We start from the raw sequence: 20,978 nt of genomic DNA on the forward strand, positions 1-20,978 counted from the left end.
TCCATACCATTTTCCTGCACCTTATCCCCTCACTGAAGACCCAAGGAGTTCAGAACTAGATAATACTAGCAGTGAAATCCCAACCCTTTTGAAGTCAATGGGAGTTTTGCCCATTGATTTCAGTGGAGTCAAGACTTCACCTAGGTGCCTGGGCTAAATTTAAATAATTCAGTATTGAATAACCTCAAAGTAGAGGGTGCGGGTGTACTGGAGTAGAGCAATCCACTGTATTATACTACACAAACTGTTTGGAATCTCTCAAATGATTTGATATGCAAGGCTAGGGTTCAGGCCAGCCCTTATTTTTAATTCAAACCTGTTTTCCAATCCCTCAATAGCAGCACCATCAACAAGAGGTTCTCCTTTAAGTTTCCACCTTTCCTTTAAGGTAAACATCAACACACAAAAAACAAACAAATTACCCAAAAATCTCAAACTCAAAACATCACAGGGTCAGATCCACAAAGGGGAAATAGTTTGAGTGGAGCATTTGCATAAAGATTGCCCAGCTACTTAGGTGATGGGTGCCTTAAAATTAATATTATTTCACTTTATGTCAAGTTTCAAAAGAGGGAAAATGCACTCTCTTTTACTACTTTACAGACAATAGAAAAAACCCATTAAAATAAATTCAGAAGAACTGGTGCCATACGGGTAGCATAACTTCAGCTAATGGCTGTGTCTTTTCACATTTATACTAGCAAAGTAAATTCCTTTCACTCCAATGACACAAGAAGGTTAAAAGCTTTTTTGTCCAAAAATCAGAAGCCACCCTGAATTTTAAATATAATGCTGGTTTGCATTTACACAGAAGCAAAGATCACACAATGTTTTAGGGCTTGTCTTCACTTACCTCGGAGATTCGGCGGCAGTCAACTGGAGTTACACAAACCATGCAAAAAACTTGCGTAACTCCTATCGACTTCTGTGCTTCTGTTCTGCATGCCGTCTTCACTGCACTGCGCCGACGGGAACCGCGTTCCCATCAATGCAGCGCTATGCCACTTGAGAAGGTGGTCTTAATACATCGATTTCTAGATCGACTGAGCGGGTCTTCACTGTCCGCTCAGTCGATCCAGATAAGTCGATCTGACAGCAGCGAATTTGCCGCCGTCAGTGAAGACATAGCCTTAGAGACATTAATTAAATAAGCCTCAACAGACCTTCCAGTTAGATACCATCCCTGAATTATAAATGGGGAAAGTGGAACCACTGAGACAAAGGACACGGAGAGAATCACTTGGGATCCTTCATGCAAACATAAAAAGTGTGAGATGAATTCTCTTCTTTTTTGAAACTCTGATAATTTGACTTTTAAATGATCTGCTGGATTCCATAATCCCTGAAACATACACAGCACATTTAGTTTATATGCGAGCAACATGAGACTATGCTGGAAGAAGACACATTTACAAACCAGCACACTATCTAGCACTCAAACCCGCTCCCCCCCCCCCTTATTTTTTTTTAATACAGGGAGGGGGGCTGTCTCAATAGATCAAAGGCTCCTGGCCATGGGAACTGAAACAAGCTCACATAACAAGGCAAGGTACCTTCCCCATCACCCTATCTGCTGCTGATGATAATCAGCTGACTAAAGGCACAAAAGAGCCACAGCAATCCTATCAAGAACTAAAGCTGGCAGCCTGCATATAACATTAATATCTTCCAGGGAGCTGGAGGAGGAAAAGAGAGGAGGAAAATTTCTTTCAAGTAAACCATTCTAGACACAGCAGCAGCAGATTAGACCGTAAACATGAAGAGGAACTGCTTTCAACCTAGGCAAGAATGCCTTGTTGTGGAACTGCAGCCTGGTCTCAGTAGAGGACAGCTTGTTGTTTTGTCTGTGGCTGTTCTACTGCATTTTCCTCTCTGTAAAGAAGCTTGCATTAGGAGAGTGGTTTCAAGAGGGGAATTCTCTCTGCCAGGGTATCATTTAGCAATTTGTTACATGCTCTCAATGCCATTGTTTCTGAGTCCAGTAGAAGAACAAAAGCAGCTGTTAATCAATATCCAAAATTATAAGCTTGCCTTGCAGACAGGAAGCAGCACCTAAGTCATATCTGTCTTTGAGAAGGTTACAATTCATACAAGGGGGCAAAAAAGGAATTAAGGCTTCTATCTCAGTTTAATTAATTGTTTAAACTAGAATAGGGCCTGAATCTGAGAGGTGCAAAGTGCCAGAGTGTGAGTTGAAGATGCCCAGCACTCCACAGGAATGAACCTATAGTTCTTGTGAACAAGTTTGATAGCTAACATTATTAATTGTTACTATTATTCAAAATAGTGATTAATAAAAACAGGCATATAGTGTGATTTTTTTCAACACGTTTCCCTGCAAGGAATTTTCTGATACTTTGCCATTATAATACATATGCATTGTTGGGATATCTAACTTTAATATCTAGCTGGCTTAGGTGTTCTTGTTCCTAGTAAAAATCTGGACTTTAATGTAAAAGATTGGGTCGATATCACATACAAAGATCTGTAGCATCCTGGAAGCACATAAAACTGTCACTAGTGAAATACGCTGTGTGATTGTTACCAGCTCTAGTTTCTTCTTTAATCTTGCAGTAGCGGACACACAACCATGGGAGGATGTGATCTTCACTTGACGCAGAGTACTGGATGGAAGAAATGAAGACATTCTCAAGAGATGTAGCACCTATAGGCATGGACAGTGTTGCAGAAACGGTTAGCTACCTTTTACTACTGATAAATGATTTTGCAGGGTTACAGCAATGCAAAGCAAACCATCGTTTTGTTTGCAAAATAAAATCCAAGGGAAGCACGTGCAACCTGATTGAAAGTTTCTTCAAGTCAATGATAAGGCTCCTATTGACTTGAATGGGCTTTGAAACAGGCCTACAATGCTCCAGTGAGGACCAAAAGTCAAACAATTCAGCATCTGAGAAAATTCCATCAAGAGAAGGGATCAAATCTGTGGTGCCAAACCAACATCCAGACTTTATGCTGGGTTTACACTGAAGTTAGTGGGAATTACAGGCATCCGAGCACTCTTGAAAAAATAATCAGACCCCTTTTATTGAAGTGCCTCATTTTAAAGATCCCAGTCTCAAAATGTTGGCCTTTATTACTTATACTTATGGACTAACTTTTTCATCTTTTTTTACACTCGATCCTTTAACTAAAAAGGATAATTTGGAGGGAAATGCTAAAGGATGCTGCTATTTTCTCCTGCTTTTACCCTTATAAAAGCCCCATTAAAAAGATCCATTTCAGACAAACATGTAGCACACACCCATCATTATATGAAAGGAATGGTTTCAAATGTTCTAATCACTGACTCTTCACTAATTGGGAAAGGGGTTAAAAAAGGAAAAAGTACAAAGGGATCCTTCATCCTGTGGGTAGAATTAAAAACAAAGCAGAAATGAGCTCCTTCTTAGGCTTATAAAACAAGCCTTTACAGATAATTATGTTTTATTACTCTTCATTTTATGAGCATTGTGTTATACAAAACAAATACCAGATGCCTATTTGTTTTATTCATTTTAGGGGGAGTGAAAAAAAAAAATCTCTACCAGCATTGTTATGAGCAGCGCTGCTTTTAATTAAACTCAATGCACAATGAAGGCATAAAAATTAATACTGTTTGAAACCAGCAGGTAGGAAGCAAATATATCCAACGGTAACTGCTGAATACCCCCTCCACTTGGCGCCTGCACTGCAAGGGAGAACATTCACAAGCCTATTACTTAGAAGCTAGAATCCGCAGGGCTGGTGCTTTCATACAAGGTCATTTATAGATTTCATTTTTGTGAAAAATTAATGCCAGTCTTTGCAGAAATCAAAAAGCTGGGGGGAAAAAAAAATCAATGGGAATTTAACGCCACCTGTGTTAAAATGGCACATCGAGGCCCATGCAGAAACACACCCGTAATAAGTGAGATCTGACTCTCTTAAGCCACATTAAAAGACCTGCTGAAATGGAACAAATAGGATACGCTGCTGCCACCTTAGAGAAAAGGCAAAGGATGTGCAAAGTGATTTCTGGCTAGCCTGGCGTGAATCACGTATGTTCTGAAAAACCAGTTAGCGTGCTGATAAATTTCAAAGCAGGGGTCTAATTCTTCAAACATTTACTCACTGGAATCAGTGGGATTACTCACCTGAGAAGTTCGTACTCATATGAGTGAGGCATGGAGGATGAGGCCCTAGTTTGAAAGGAGGGCCCTGTATCTGCAGTTTGAAGAACACATTTGCTCTTTTCAGATTGAGGGAAGCGAATCCAATATAACAAAAGCAAAAATTTGACACATTTTCTCCATAAAATAAATTAAATCTGACTTTTTAGCAGTCCGATATAAATGATCCTTTGTCTAGAGGCACTAGGGGAAAACTATTTCCCATTTACAATGCTGGTTTCCTTTTTAATTTTAATCGCATTAAAATGAGATTATGGCAGGCCCAATAACAACTCCTTAGTTAAGACTGATGTTAACTACACATTGTAAATCCAGATTTCACCATTACATCCAGTATTTGTTTAATATTACCTTCCCCAAAGAGAAAATGATCTTCCTGAAATTTTGCATATGGTATCTCACCCCAGGGTAGAGATTTTCTGGGAAGTTTAGGTGTTTAAAATTATATATTATATTCATATGTTACACACACGCGCGCGCGCACACACACACACACACACTTTCAGCTAGAGTGCAACAGTAAATGAAGAGTGAAGTGACTGTGTCCTTTAGTTGGTCATTTTTAGACTTTCATATTTTACTTTTTCAAGTAGAATTATTGTATAGAATTTGTAATAAGTTAACTGCATTCTAAAGAGAATCTACTGATACCTGCTTTTCAACCTTAACTATTTCCTAATGAAATTTGTTTACAAATAAATGTTAGAGTCTGTACTTCAGTAATCTAGTCAGTTAATTAATTATAGTCCTTGTCTATAAGAAGACCACAAAATGCAATTATACTGATCAGTTCATCGATTGTGAAACATAGTTATCCTGGTAGTAAATTAAGTTAAACTAAATAAAAAAATAATAATAATAAACAATCCTACCAATGGGATAATTCAAGATTAAAGCCCCAAAAGCAAATGTCTTAAAATTTCTAGCTCCCTAATTCTACACATAGACACCACACAGCAGAACTCACTGCCAATCATTTCATTACAGCCTTTGTTACAAACATTTTTGGCTAAATTAAATAAATCCTTTAGCTACAAGAAATAATTACAATCCACTAAAACTAGAAACACTAAAAATATTTAAAATCTATACTCGCTGAAGTTCAACAATGTTCTTTTGCATTAAGCAAAAGAGGTATCTGCATTAGTTACTTCGGTATTATTATTTTTATCCATTACTGTAAAACCACAGAATAAAGAATCTGTCTCTACTGACAAGATGTTTACAATATAAACAGAGATGACAGATAACAGAGAAGCAAAGTTTGAGAGGATATAGCATAAAAGTAAAAAGATCAGGGTGAAAGGTGGGAAACACGTTACTTCCACTTCATGGGACACACGCCGAGTTCAGGCTAACTGGACTTCTCTTTTCTCTAGCATGTTGCAGACTTGATCTAGAAAGGCTCCCACCATCTCCATGTTATTAAGAGAGTTGGTCCTTTCTTCTCAAACACGGACTTCATCTTCCTTTCTTCTAAACTAGGTGGTGATTGTTTCATTGAAGTTGATCTGGAAGCCGTAACACTTGTAGAAGCTCCTCCATACCAGGATGAATGGGAGCAGTGAGCCCAGCCTTTCATAGCTGCAATGGCTACTCATAAACCAACAGATATATTTCAAGGCATTATTATCACAGTATATGATAACCAAGGTGCAAGGCATTGAAGCGTGATCTTTAATCTAACATCTCACCAACACAACTGATACTGGGTGGGTTCTTTACTTGGCTTCTCAAGGTCTGTCTGGTCTGTGCCCAAGACAAGAACCCTCTCAGAGATAAGTCTTTGCCCTTGGAAGTCTCTCCCTGAGAATGTCTTCTGCAGCTCTTAGCCAGCTCTCAAATCCTTCCCATTTGCATTGCTTCATATAGGACCATCCTATTCGCCTTTATCTATCCTTCTGCACATATGAGAGTGAAGGAGGATATTTAGTGCTGCAGATCTGGTTTATGGTTGTGTTTTCCTCATGTAATATGTGCAAAATGTGCATATGATCAAGTGAACAAACCAACAGGAAAGCATGGATAAAGCACAGGGTATACTTGTTCATTTGTCTTAACAATCATAGCCTAGTTTTAATTATTTATATAACTTTGCTACATACCAGAGCATCTACATGAGTATATTTTATAATTTATATATAATATTAGACCTTATTAACCTACTCTGCCATTAATACTGGGCAGGGAGGGTGGTAGAAAAATGATCACATTTTTTGTGTGCAAATTAGCCATTACTATGGTATTTTTTATATTTATTTTCATTTATTTAGGACAGGGAATAGCCTACAGGAAAATGTGCCTGGGAGTCTTGTACCTATGATCTTTGAAGTGTCATCTATGTAACTTCCCAGAGCCTGAACATCTTTCACACGATGATTATTCTCCCTTCCCACCCCACCACCTCATTTAATCACTTTATTCTTGCCACAACTACAGCAGGACATACATACTTGAGAGGCTAATGGCTGAACAAGTCAACCTGACAGGAGGATTTGGAGACTTTTGATATTCAGGTGGCAGCAGAAGAAATTACTAAGAGGGATTGGCCAAGGGGGCAGAGGGGCTACAAGGGCATTTAATAAAATGATGTCACGATCCCCAGAAAGAAAAACACATCTCTGGCACCTGTTTCAACAAGGTTCCAACACAAAGATATGTCTAGCAACCAATGACTGCCAAATTTAGCCAGGCATAAATTCAATATAAGATAAATCATGTATGTAAAAGCTACTTAAGATTTGTGTTAGGTCCAAAAATAAAATAAAATACAATACATTAAAAAGCACCTTTATAAACTCATCTGTACTTCCAAGTCCATATTTAAATCTAAGAGCAAGGCAGGCAATAAGTTAATGATGGGCTTGCATTAAGAGACACAGAACTGCAATACTGTATTTAAAGGGAGAGCAGAGGGCAGGAACAAGGTATTTGATTGCTTTAAATAGTTCCATGCCTTCCAAAAAGTTGGCTTAAAATTCCTATCTATAACATTCACCTTGCTGTTACAATTTTATTACCACTACTTTTGGGACTTTCTCTGGTACTTAATATGCTGAAACGGTACGCAGGACTCGGTCCTGCTGCCATAGATAATGTGGTTCTAAGGGAAATCCATCAATTGTTAATGGCCATGCAAATTGTTGAAAGTAGAGAGTTATTCACAGTTATCTCACTATGATTTGGTAAGTGTCCCCGCCTGATGTGATCACTCATTTGATATTTTATTCCATTATAATTAAAGTAGTACGCTTACCTTTTAGATGTTAAAATAAAAAGGGGTGGAGAAAGGTTTTGTTTTTGTTTTTAGTTATTTTAAGTAGTTATACCTATACTTACCTGAAGTTTTTACAGTAGGAGAAATATTTAAGAATAAGGTCACTCGGAAATGTTTAAAGCCATATGATCAAAGTATGTAATCTGAACTTAATTTTAGGCCCAGATCTTGCAAAAGACATATGCATAATTTTATCCACTGAATGCCTTTGTAAGCTTGGGGCCAAAAACTGGAGATTAGAAGTTTAACAAATGCTTAATCAGAGGGTCTTAAACATTTCTATTGCTTAGACTAGAACAATTTGATATTTAATAAGGTATGTACAGATTTCCTCAAACTCATAATGAGTTCAGTGTCTTGCATTACCAACTCACTGATTATTAATTTTCAGCTTTACTGCAACTCTTACATATCAGATGCTGTTATTTTGCTTCTTGTTTGAGATTTATTATTTTTACTGAAATGTGGTTTGGGGTTTGATTTTCTTTTTAGCAGCCCTCAAGGGGAAAGGAGTTCGTTTTCCGACGTACTTTAAGAGGAAGTCATATTACACAAAATAAACCCTATTATTATACTTCCCACTTGGATTAGATAAATTATATTTAATTTAAAAAACTCCATCTAGCATCCAGCACAATGGTCAATGGCAAATCAAGGAGCTAAAACATTTATATGTTTATCTTCCTGAAATAGCTCATTGAGTATATGTGCAGAGAAACCCAAACCAAGCCTCTAGAAATATAAACCCAGACACTATAAGCCAAGAATTGTCCTTCCCTTCATCTACAGATAACAGGCTTGGTTTCCAGAAGCAGCCTCTGATTCCTCACCTGCAGACAATAGTGGGAGGGTGCAATTTTGATAGCACACTTCATTCATAGCAGTTAAACAATGAACTATCCAATTGCACCTGTAAATCAGGTACTGCTATAAAATGCGCCTGCAATTATCTGCAGGTGCAAAAATCAGAAGAGTTGAAGCTCTTCTGAAAAGAATCAGTGCCTCTAGCTACACTGACTGTATAGCTACGTGAATCAAAGAGAGACACACAAACTGACACCCCAAGGACTCAAAATAGACTAAGCAAACTCAAGCACAGAGTACTGGTATCAGTACTTGTTCCCTTATGAAGCCCATAGGCAATGGTGGGAGTATGTCCTGTGTCAGTTTGTGCTCTGCTCATTCTGCCTGACCATAAGCAGGTTTATTTGGAATCTGCTCAATCCAATGCAGGAGGTGAATAGAGCCAGTTAACCTGGTGGTGAGAACTGATGGAAACACCCATTCAGACCCACTACCATATGCTGCATGGGATAGGGGTATTTATGGAGGGAGGAGCTGCCCAGGAAGACAAAGCATCACTGGAAACCTTTTCTTTATAGGGATGAGGGAAGGGAGCGGTCCCAAATGGGGGGGGAAGGGTAGGAGTCCAAGCCCTTCCCCCACCCAGAAGCTAAAGCAGAAAATGAATAGCATTCCAGAAGGAGTGAGACTCTCCTGCCTCCCAGCAGTGGGGAGGAGAGTGGGCATGGCACTGGGGAGGGAGGACAGGTTGCTGAGACTGAATCATCACTTCCACCCTCGCAGTCTTCACCACAAACTGCAAGACAGCCACAAAACGAGGACTCAGCTACACCTACAAATAACTAAGTCTGTTCATACACAGCCTCCCCTCCTTTTAAATGTACACATAACATGAGCTGTATTCCTGTCGGAGGTGCACTTCAAACACCTACATGCTCTAATCTGCAGGGGGAGAGGTTTGTTCCACAGATCCATGAGACTCCTGTTAACAAGGGAGGGTCCAAATTTATTGAGCAAAGCGATAACTCCCCACTTCAAATCCCTCCACGGATTTCCTGTCCCTCCCACAACAAATCTAAGATCCTTGGCGAATCCTTCAAAGCTCAACACAATCTCAGCCCAACCTGCAACTCATTTCTGCTCTCACAAACTCCACTCACTCCCTACTTTCCTCCCTTCACCAACCCTTCTCCCTTCCAGCCTCACACTTTCACTCAAATTTTCCTCCTCCTTTCTCCTATTAACAAGACATTCCATCTTCTCTCCTTCAGGAACCCTTCCCCCTTTGTTCTCTCTAACGCACCATCCCTTCTCTGGACTGCTGTCTTAGATTGTAAGCTTTGGGTGGCATCTTATTCTGCATTTGTAGATCATGTTTTTTTCTTTTACAGCGCCAAATACTGATTAATAACAAACCCAGGACCCCCATTTAGACCCATAAATTGTCTTGCTATCAATTTTCTATTTGGAAATTATTTCATACACTGCTCCGCCTACTCCTTCAGCTTCTCCCCCTCCTTATTGTTTAGGAACTAGAAGATGACTGATGTCAAAATCTGACTTGGTTCTTATTGGCCAACTGTAATTTAGTGGTAAGAGTGTAGAGAGAAATTGAAGATTCCATGTAATGTAACATGGCATGCTACTGGAGAAGGAAATGTTATTATAGGTGCTGATCCACACATCCCCAGAACTAAATGTCTGGTTTAAATTGATGAAAGTGAGCAATAACATATATCATGTGACTTTGTTTATAGCAAATCCAATGTTAAAAAACCCTTCAAGTATATAATTACAATCTATTACAATTATGCAAAGAAATAACATTACACAGAGGCTCTCATTTCCCATTCTTAGCACAGAATACTTTTGTTTTGCAGCCAATCAACTAAATTAGCCCTAATTCTGTTTCATTCAGACACACAAAGAGTATATTAGAGAAAAAAGTGAACAAACAGGAAATTCACTTAGGAACTGGATTTTAGCTTTCATGTGTTTCTGGACTAGAAATTGTCATGGGGAAAAAAGTCGACTTAAATAAGAACAGCTTTACTGAATTTATTAACAGCACTGCAAGGTCACATTTACTAGTTATGGTGACACTTATAGCAGCTGTAAATGTGATGACATTTAGTACAGTTAGAATTATGTGGGTGAATTAAAAACTGTGTATACTAAAAGGCAACAAAGTCATCCTTTCCAAGACCGTGGCCCAAGACAACTCTATCACAGACGAAGCAAGCAAGGGAGTCTTAGTCAGAAGACCATCAGTTACCAGAAGCCGTATAAATATCAATTATTTATATCCTAGCTTCATGAAATATAAGCGGACATAGTTGATACAATAAATAAGACTCCATCCTCAGATACCACTTTATAGATCTCAAAGTGTTTTAAAAGGAAGGCAAGTGTCATTCACCCCTATTTTAAAGATGTGCAAACTAAGTCACAGTGGGGCAAAGCAATTCATTCAGGGTCTCACAGCAGGTGAATGACAAAAGTGGGAACAGAATCCCAAATCAGGTCTGCTGACTCTGATCCTTTGCATCCACACCGATATGGAAAGAATAGGCTGGAAACTCGTGAGATGCCATGTGACAGCGTTGCCAAAGTAGTACAGGATGGAGGGAAACTGGAAAAAATCTAATGTACTTTAATATGAAAAGGGTGCATGATGAATTCAACATAAATGCCTCCACTGTACCAGTAATACAGCTCAAAAAGCCACACTAGATCCCTAACATGACTCTTTGGAAAGGACATGATTAGGGTGTTAAACAAAGAGGGTCTCTCATTACAACATCAAAGCAAAAGAAACTTTGATCAAAACCTGACAGCCAAGGTTAATATTTTAAAATATCCAAACAAGATACGTTGGGAGAGATAGGTGGCGAATGCACTACATTTAAAAGGGATAAAGAGGAAAGAAGTGCCACTTTACTGCTATTACTGCAATGGCCTAGCTTCCTTTGGCTGCTTTTAAGATTATGTTTTGTTGTTCAGCAAAGCCACACCATCCAAAATTCAGATCTCAATCAAAAAGGGTCGGCTTACTGAAAGCACTCCTATAGGATCCCATTGAGAAAAGTGAGACACAGTGCTTTGCTGAATCAGGGCCGTATACATTAAAATACTGTTCCCTTTTTTGTATGAAACAAACTCTTCTCTCTCCTTCAAACCCTTCTTTAAAGCCAGTTTCTTTCATGACTTTTCAATATATTGATCTCCTCTCCTAGGATATCGCCACCTAAACTGTTGCCCATATATGACGACATCTAAATTAGATTACAAGACTTTCAGGGAACGGACTGTTATCATATGCGCTTTATAAAATGTGTATACATCTACAGCCCCACATTAAAAAAAAAAAAAAAAAAAAAAAAAGAAGAACAAATATTAAAGTTTTTAATAACCCATTAGGCAACAATAAACAACAACAAAGACAAACATTAAATAACAGTGTTTTCATCACAACCTATCAAGATGATGGGTGAGGAGAAACAGACTTCAGAATACAGTGTGGAACTATAAGAGGGTTTTGTTTTAAATAAAATATCCTAAAGTATTTGCCGATGTGGCAAGGGGTAGAACCTTAAATATAACCTGAAGTTATACACATGCATTCTTCTGTGCTAATGTAATCAGCATAGGATATTCAACAGACACATATATATTGCATCATCACATTTAGATATAGCCAAGTCCTAAGGAAGAGAACTGTCATCTTAATGGTATATACAGCATACTATTTAGTTTATTTCTAATATGGTCTTCTAAATAGTTGCTTGGGTGCCTATTGATTAATTTCTCTGGTTAACAAATGGTTTGTTTATCAATGAACACAAAATCCCTTAAATAGTCAGAGAGACTTTGTAGACAGAATGATGAGACAGTAAATACAGATAATGCTCCAAAAATCATATTACAAGCTAGTCCTCTCCACACCCAGCCTTTGAGTAAATAAATGTTTAGTACCTACCCTTTTTCTTTCCTTCTCTTGCTATGCAAAATGTTTTGCTTTAAAACAAACTGAATGGTAGGGGTGGAGCATTGGAGAAGGGATGTTGTTTTTAAAACATTAACTGCAAAATATCTGACACAGATGCTTAGTTATCCTAAGCATGGAATGTAGGAGTAATTTCACACTGGGGTTCAGAATGATTTACATACACATCTTTGAACACATGAGCAGCCATACCTGGTCAGGCCAATGGTCCACCTAGTTCACCATTTTGTGACAAACAGTGGCTACTACTAGAAGATGCTTCAGAGGTAGGAGCAAGAAACCCTGAGGCAGAAGATTATGGGATAGTTTCCCCTGTGGGAAAGTTTCCTCCTAACACCAAGTTGTTAACAGTTTGGTTTAAGGCCTGAAGCATCATGAGAATATGTATGTGCATGCCTGTATACGCCCATTCACACATGCAATCTTTTTCAGAAAAGGCCGTCAATGGCTACAAATGGAATGCATGTATAAAATCTCCCCTCCCTCTGAAGAAACAATCAGAGAATCCAAAGATTTTCTGTCCCCCTATACAAGATTAAACTGTTTATTATTAGAAGTAGTAAGTCAGGACCAGCAGCCTGCCTCAAGGAGCTCACTAGTACATAAATGAGGTAGCTGAAATTTGGGAGGGAGGGCGGGAGGAGGGAAGAACTATACAAGAAGAGCAATCAGAGTGAAGAGCATTAATTTTTTTTTTAATGGTACTATGTTTTCTTGTTTTAATTTTTCTTTAAAAAAGTAGTTATAGTAAGGGATGGGATGGGTGTGTATAAGGGGGAAATGGTTAACAGGAACAAGAAAGAGAAAGGCAATATTGAGGGCAGCATGAAGGAAAGGACAGAAGGGAGGAGAAGGTGGACTGTGAAATAGGTGTCCAGGCAAACAACAAAACAGCAGTGAGCAATGAGCATCCAGAACCAAAATATAAGGAGAGAGTCTCATGGCATCATCGCTGTCCGAAAGTTCAGGAAGTGCCACTGCTGCTACTGTTCTCAGTTCCCAGCTTCTAACTCTTGTGTGCTGCCAGGGGTGACTCCACCTGGGAGTTTCTTTTTCCCACATGGTATCCTGGGTGAAGGCCCCAGAGGGAGACAATCTGGCCCCAGCTCTACATGTACATATATACACGCATCATTTTCAGCACAAAAACAATGCAGAAGAAAGAGCATATCAGAACAACTCCTTCAAACGTCTCAGTTGTGTGGGAAACTAGGTGGGCTTTGGCATTTACCAATTTGCTGCACTTTAAAGAAAAGCTTTTTAAATCGTTAGTATGAAGATCAATTAACTAGAAGGTGATAGGATAGAAGTTTGATGGGGATAGCAGTCAAGAAGCTGTGGTGCTGTTGGAAAATGCCCAGGATTCCTCCAGTTGCTTTTGAACTTCTCCAAATCCACACTTTGGAGAAGAAGTCTACTGGTTTTATCAAATCTATAGGTCAACTCTGGTCTTATTGAGATCAGTGGCTTCAAACGGGAACAGAATTTGGCCCTGCATGTCAGCCAATAAGACTGTCATAGGTGTCTACACTGGACTAGAGGATTTTTTTACTCCTTTTTAAAAGGTGAACTGAAGAAGCTTTTAAAAACTAATCTTATTTACAAGATGTCAAATCAGTAACAGGATTTATGCAGAGACTTAAAGGTGACAGATACATTTACAATTTAATTCAACATATTTGAAGCTCAGCTTCTATATTTGCCTGCCAAGATCTAACTTTACAGTTTAGTGGCTCCCTTGTGAGAAATAAAGACATCTCAACTGCCTAATAGAGCAGGGAGTTCAGAAAAGGATGTAGGGGTTTGTCCTGCTAATTGTAACAGAGGACACCCAGAACCCCAGACTCCATTCTTGGCAGTTAAGAAAAGGAGGTACTACGTTAAAAATTACATTTTCCCCCTTTTGTTCTTTATTATGCTTCATTACAACCTTCACATAGGAATCCATAAAAATACTTCGGAGTTCTAACAGGAATTTGACACTGGTTCTTTCAGCATAGTGTATGTCTATAGGTAAGTTATCTACGCTATACTAAGAATGAATGGAAATGTGTATAGGTACATTCAGCTACCATAAGCTGGCAAAAGGTCGATGCTGTCTGTCTATGGAGTTGCCAAATATTTGGTCTTTTGGACTGTTGATCCTATATTGCATGTATGGAAAAGAAGAATACTCAGCTATGTGTTTAAAGGCCTAAGAAATGTCCCTCATTTCAGGCCCAAAGTGGTCTACATTCCACCCAGATTTTGTGGAATTAATCACACATCACTTTCCATTCTCTGCATGCAGCATTTGTGTGTGTCCCTTATTTTGGGTTTTGACCACACCATGTATCCTATATTTAGGCGTTGGCTGGTTGATAGGTGTAGCAGGTGGAGGTTTGAAGGATGTTTACCTTCGCTTATGCGCTGATCGGTTCATAGAAGCTAAAAGAGCCAAGATCTCTCTACATATATTCTGTATCTCTCTCATAGCTAGTATATGGATTTTTCCACTGATGCAGTTTCTGTCACTGATTTCAGCTATTCCACATAGCAGGATAATATTTTTTTTTTAAAACCATTGGTTGAGTATGAAAGGCCTGATCTAAAGTCCAATGAAGTCAATGAAAAGCCTCCTAGTGACTTTATTGAGCTTTGGACCAGATCCTAAACATGTGGCCACCTTTGTAACTTTCTCCATTTCCTGAAAGATGTGAGGCCAGGGTTATCCAGAGTCGAAAAGGCGTAGGATGGGTTAAATACACTGCTATCTTCCACTTTAGAAAGATATCAGTTTTTGGAAATATCTTGAAAGCTTCTTGTTATATTAGGACAGGCATCTAGCTTGCATTTGTATCCTCTGTTACCTTTCTGACAGCATCAAAGGTAATCTCTAATATTACCTTCCAAAAAGTAATTTGACATTAAATTAAACCTACCTGGGAATTTTGCTTTTGTTAAAAAGTTAGTGTTTTAAATGGCCTCTCTTAAACCTCAATAAACATGACACCCGTTCTTCTCAATGTATGACCTAATCATTTCCAAAAGTGGAAATTACCAAGCTAAAATTAATTTAAAAAATCATATTGAAAAGGAATTTTAACAAACAGTGGTTCTAATGATAGACTATAGAAGTCAACCCTAATGAAGAGATTCAGAGAACAGAATACAGAAAATATTTTTAAAACCCTGTTTGCAAGTAGTCTAATCATGATAATGCAATTCATTTTAGTCTGCATCAGCTTTATCTGCCAAGATGCATAACTCTGATGAAAATTAATTAGCTCTAACATACAGATGGCTCTCTTAATAAAACTTATGAAGACTGAGCCAAATATGTTCCCCTTCTCAATGGAATAAGATGCACTTTCCATTTTACACAAGTACAGAAATCATCAGTTGGCTTTTCTCATTTCTTCGGGGAAAAGGGTAGAGGGAGAAAAGAGAGACACTGTATTCTGCAGAGATATAGATGCTGTTTTTACTGCGCACTAAACATTTTGCTCCGGGCAGAATTTCATCACAAATAATGTTAATGTTAACTTTTTTCAAAGTGACATTTTACACTGGAAATAAATGTAAATAGATCATAACCTTACTCTGTTGAAATGACATCATCAAGATTTTAAGTCCAATCATCTAGTTTATCTGGCTTGACAAAGATTCTCCTTACAGCCCAGGTGCATCATGAGTGATTTTAGCTTGTGTGGATTAACACTTCTGGGCCAGTGCACTATATGAAGGAGATCACGTGATAAACACAAGTACAGAAACAAGGGAGTATCAATGCCACAGCAAACTAAAGAAAGAGTGACACAAAAGCTGACAGAAAGAGTGAAATATTTGACTTGGCCAACTCCTTATGGACAAGCTAAACCATTTCTAACACACAATTTTTGGGGAATGCACATCATTTTAAAACTGTAAGGACAATGTGGCTTAATCCAATCCAGAAATTGCAGAACAAAAGCAGCTCTGTCTGACCTAAGAGCCTGTAATGTGAATTTAGATCTAGTCTAGGCCTTAGTTTTAAAATAATTTTAAAGAATTTCTTCTTTAACTGGTATAGCCTTGTGCAACATTAGCTTTCTCAGGTGCAGTTTCAGATACAGTTAACAGAGTACTTACTACCGGTCACAACAACATTTACATGCTGTATGTTCTATGTTCACATGTAAGAAATACTACTGGTTGTCTGTCGTCATAATTTCCTCAGATGTGACCTTGTCAAATTTCATAAATTGAGGAGAGTCAGTTATGATCAGTATTTGAATGGGAAAAAAGGAATACAGGATGCTACAGGAAGTGGAATTCAGTAGGTGGCACACTTTGCTATAAATCAGTACTGAATCAATGCTTCAGCATTGTACTAAGGGACAGCAATATGCTCTTGCAGGTCTTTCATATAAGATATAAAATTAAAGGTCTTAACTATTTATTTACTTCATAGGGGTGCTAGACCTAGTATCATGACCACAATTCCAATTCAACAGCTACATTCAGCCTACCTAAATTTCCTCCTGTAATCTTAAATGACTACGAACATCTCCACTTCCAGTCTTAAACCATTGTGTAGTGACCAGGTGTTGTGCAATGTTAAATAATTACTACATTCTTCCCCAGATATGGCTGCAATTGTCACTGAAATGGATTAGCAGTGATCCCTATACTTCTTAGATATGAAAGACACTACACACCAGGCATGGGTTTTATTAATAGTCTTGTGTACTACAAGGTGTTTGTTGTACACTCTTTAGTGAAATTGACCTGCATAGACATTGTAAATAATACAAGTTCAAGTTCCCAAGTAATTCAAGTTCCCAGTAGTCAAACTTCTGATTGGTATTTGTTTGTGTTTAAAAAAATCTATTAAAACTTTAAACCACACTGAATTCTGCAGAATTCAACAAGATGGCTAAAAGACAGGAAAAGTGTAGACTTTCTCAGATTACACAAGCATATGCCAGAAATCCCTGAAGACTATAAGCACTGAAAAACAAACACACTTTAAGTGTCTTATAAAGAAGACATCAGTTACTGTCCAAAGTTTAAAGGAAATCCCAGCTCATGGGTCAAATGTGAAGACATCTTGATTTGAGATACACAATCTGGAATTACACCATGTTTTTACATGTTATTCACATTGAAAGTTTATCATCAATTTTCTGTGCTCAGAAAATGAAGAGAATAAAAGGCCAACAAGTATTTGTGAAGCTTCACACCACGCCCTTACAGTGCTCTAAAATAAACAGTAGGTGGATAAAGTTCACATCCAAGAGGTTTCTTGTGTTTCAGTGTTAGCTAATTAATTTCTTTCAAACTTTGTGGCTAATAATTACAAGAGAAACTAGCAGCCAATTGGAAAATTTGGCCAGCATTAATATCATTGTAACTTCTTCACTACCCTTTTCCAGGGTTATTTTTCTTCCACACAGTAGTTCACTATCCACTGCAAACCCTTCCAGACTTTGGCAGTACCTGGTGCAGCTTTAGAGTGTACTAACTCGGCAATATAAAGCCACTCTATTTTTAAAAAACTCTGTTAGATGGAAACAGACTATGCAGTTTTGGGGAATATTTACTCTGAACAACACAGAACTATGGTCAGCATTTAAATTAATCTGTTTCAAAATGACTAATTAGTATGGTCATTCTACAGAGGTAATTCCTGTGAAGTAGTTTTTTTTCCAGCTGCTACATATGCAAGTTACATAATTGCAAGGGATACTTGGGGATAAGAGTAAGATACTAACCACCTAAACCACTTGGTTAAACTTGCCCAGGGTGTCAGTAGGCAAAGCACCAAAAGAAGAAAAGTAATCAAAGTGTTACAGAGTATACAGAAAATGTTCCTAACCACTGGAAAGACTTATCAACATGGGAGGGGGGGGAATACAAAAGACAGTAGAATCAGTGGGGGTTTTCCTCCTTTACCCATTTGTAGCTGTTTGATGCAAGAGAAATAAGATTGTGGGCTACACATTACTACCGGCTCTACAGATCACAGACTCAGTCCTGCTACTGGACAAATGCTCTTTGAGAGAGACAAGACTGGACAAACACACAGTAACTAAATCACTACACACACATTCTACAGGTCATCAGCTCTCTTCCAACTTTGTCCTAGGTGGTTAATCAGGGCTGGGAAGGAAGAGGATGTTTACCGTGAGGAGATAAAATTATGAATGACTGGCGGAGCTAAGGTCTCCAGAGTAGCCTCTCGCACCATATTTGCTCCTTCCTAAGGTTGCAAAGCCAAAGGGAGTGCCCACAGGTCATCATCTCCTGGTCTACCTAAACCCAAGAAAACCTCCCCTCTTGCCCCGTATATCTAAGTAACTTACTAACAGCTGGAAGGAATTTCAAGGCAGGAAAAGAAAAATGATGGCTTTCCTGTGGCCTGAAAGTACATAGCACATTTAAAAATGCATATAGTTGACAGCTGCCTAGAACATGCGAGGCCACAAGAGCCTGCCTAACCTTAGACAGGCAAACACAGAAGGGGCACTGATCACTTACTTTTCATATTCGGTGTTGTCTCTATCACAACGCGAATCCTTGTGCTTTTGCCAGTCTTTGCCATGCTTGCAGGTGGTCAAGAGGACAACATCCTCTCCGTTATGGACGTGATATAAGGCATTCCTGGTGTCTGACCCTATCCCTGTCAGGTACCTTTTCCCCTTGAATACCAACATGTACTTCCTGAGAGGAGGAATGGTGTTAAACCTCAGAAATCCCTTCTCCCCTCCTGTCCTAGGATGATCCTTAGAAAAGAGCGGAATAGAAACATCGAAATTCGGTCTGAAGTTTTCTGTACTGATGCTAGCTTTCGCCAGCATCGCCTGGCCAATATCAAACCCTACGTCTTCGGTGTAATCGGGCCAGGTGCCGGAATATAAATTAAAAATTAAATGATTTCTACCATTGTTCCACAAGTGGAGGCTTTGCACTTTCGATCTCAGGTTGTGCACGTACTGGGGTGATAACTGGTCTCTGTCTAAGGTATCCAAGCTCAGGACAAACAGGCAGGCTTGGCTCGGATCGGAAGTGTAAAACCTGGAACCCTCGATGGCTGCTAAAATGTTTTGGTAACTTTCGGCGATTTTCTCCCCTTTCTGCTGCGGGTACACGTAGACTTTGAAGCCGTTTTTCTTGCAAAGGGTGAAATCGAAGCAGGACTCCATGCGGCACTTCTTGCCTTTGTAGACGCTGGAGTTGGCGTCTCTCTTCTGCCTAGGGGAAATGTGCACATTGTAATCCTCGTTTTCCAATTGATCCCAAGGAATGAAAGGGCGCAAAGCGTCCGGGAATCGGGGCCAATAGTGATCCGGGCTGGTGTGGTGCAAGCCATTCCTGCTACTGTGTTCCTCTCTCCTGCTTTGGTTTCTCGATGCCCTGAACTGCAAGCCTCCGAAGTAAAACAAAAGGACGAGAGAAGTGCCAGCTGAGAGCAGGGTGAAATAGCGTTTTTTGGCCTGCATGTGTCCTATCGGGGTCAAGATGATTGTAAATAAACACAAGGATCACCCAAGTTTGCCAATCAACACTTTCAGCTCCAGTCCGCCATCTTCCCGCCTGCAAAGACTTCAAACTCTCTTCTACCACCTTCTCTTTATTCCTTTCCCAAAGCCTTGGATTGATGCAGCGCATGTGGGCGATTTCTTTAACTTTCTCCCCTTCTGTCTTTCATCTTTGGCTCGCACAATAGAGAGAGAGAGAGAAACAGCGAAGGCGAATAATTCACGCCCAGCGCGGGCTTGCAAGGCAAAGGGCTGGGAATTCTCTTGCATGCACATACAGACACACACATAAATGAAATAAGCACCGAATCCAGCTCCCTTCAACCCTCAATCAGTTGCAAGATCGGGTGGGTTTCCCTCGCCACTCGCCTCCTCTCTCTCTCTCTAGTATTGCAAACGATCAAGGTGCAGCAGTAACTTCAACTCATCCAAAACACTCCCGCAGTAACCAAGCCCCCCGGTTCCAGAGCAAGTCAGCAGCGCCAGCAGCTCACAGCCAGTGCCGGTTCACGCGGATATCATTCTCACATCTTCCAACTTGAGCGCCGTAACCTTACAAATCCTTGCATTTCTCTTTATTCCCTTCTGCAGCAGCTCCAAGACTCTGGTGCTGTTTACCCCTCTCTCCGCGATCTCTGTGTCTGTGAATGGCCCCCGGGATGGAACCAGCCGAAGCAATGAAGATCCTCCTCCGCCACCTCCTTCTTCCTCCTCCTCCTCCTCTTTGCCCCCGCCCCCCGGTCAGTCAAGGAGGTGCGAGCTGCCGAAGCCCGGAGGAGGCTACCTGCCCCTGTTAGAACGTCGCCGATCGCAGAGTTCGATCTCCGAACGTTACCCGGTTCTGAATGTTACACTTACACATTCCATTCCCCGAGACACCAGAGCGCTGACCTCATCCATCCACGCAGCCCGCTCGCTCATTGGCTGAGCGTCACGTCCGGGGTGGGCGGTGCTTCCGCTGCACCCATTCATAACCCCCCGAGGCGGCGGCTACAGTGTTGCAGTACATTACATGGAAATGCTTTAAGGTGTGTGAGAGCAGTGCTGGGAAGGGGGCGCTCCTCGGGGGGGATGCTTATCTAAGAGATCGACCACAGAGCAGAGCGGCTTGCAGGCATCTTTGGGGCACAGTCTCCCGCGCCTGCCCTTTCCCTAGCACAGCACTGATTAGCGAGGGGATCTCTCCTCTTACGTTAAGCGGCTTCCGTGGGTGGGAGAGT

The 20,978-nt window shown here is 39.9% G+C and overlaps 1 protein-coding gene across 2 annotated transcripts in view; it reads right to left on the reverse strand.

Annotated features, from left to right (window-relative positions):
• Positions 1 to 20,648, reverse strand: part of EXT1 (exostosin glycosyltransferase 1) — a 228,260-nt gene extending 207,612 nt beyond the window's left edge. The window contains exon 1 of one of the 2 annotated variants that reach the window (XM_067530602.1): positions 18,758 to 20,648. In XM_067530602.1, the coding sequence (XP_067386703.1) occupies positions 18,758 to 19,719 (962 nt within the window). In that variant the 5' untranslated portion in view covers positions 19,720 to 20,648. The remainder of the gene's footprint in view (positions 1 to 18,757) is intronic. The other variant, XM_067530612.1, reaches the window with a different exon arrangement.
• Positions 20,649 to 20,978: the final 330 nt, after the last annotated feature.

This window comes from Emydura macquarii, unplaced genomic scaffold (genome assembly GCF_026122565.2).
Source record: "Emydura macquarii macquarii isolate MOO-44397 ecotype Brisbane River unplaced genomic scaffold, CSIRO-AGI_Emac_v2 contig_369, whole genome shotgun sequence".
In the NCBI taxonomy this organism is placed as follows: Eukaryota; Metazoa; Chordata; order Testudines; family Chelidae; genus Emydura; species Emydura macquarii.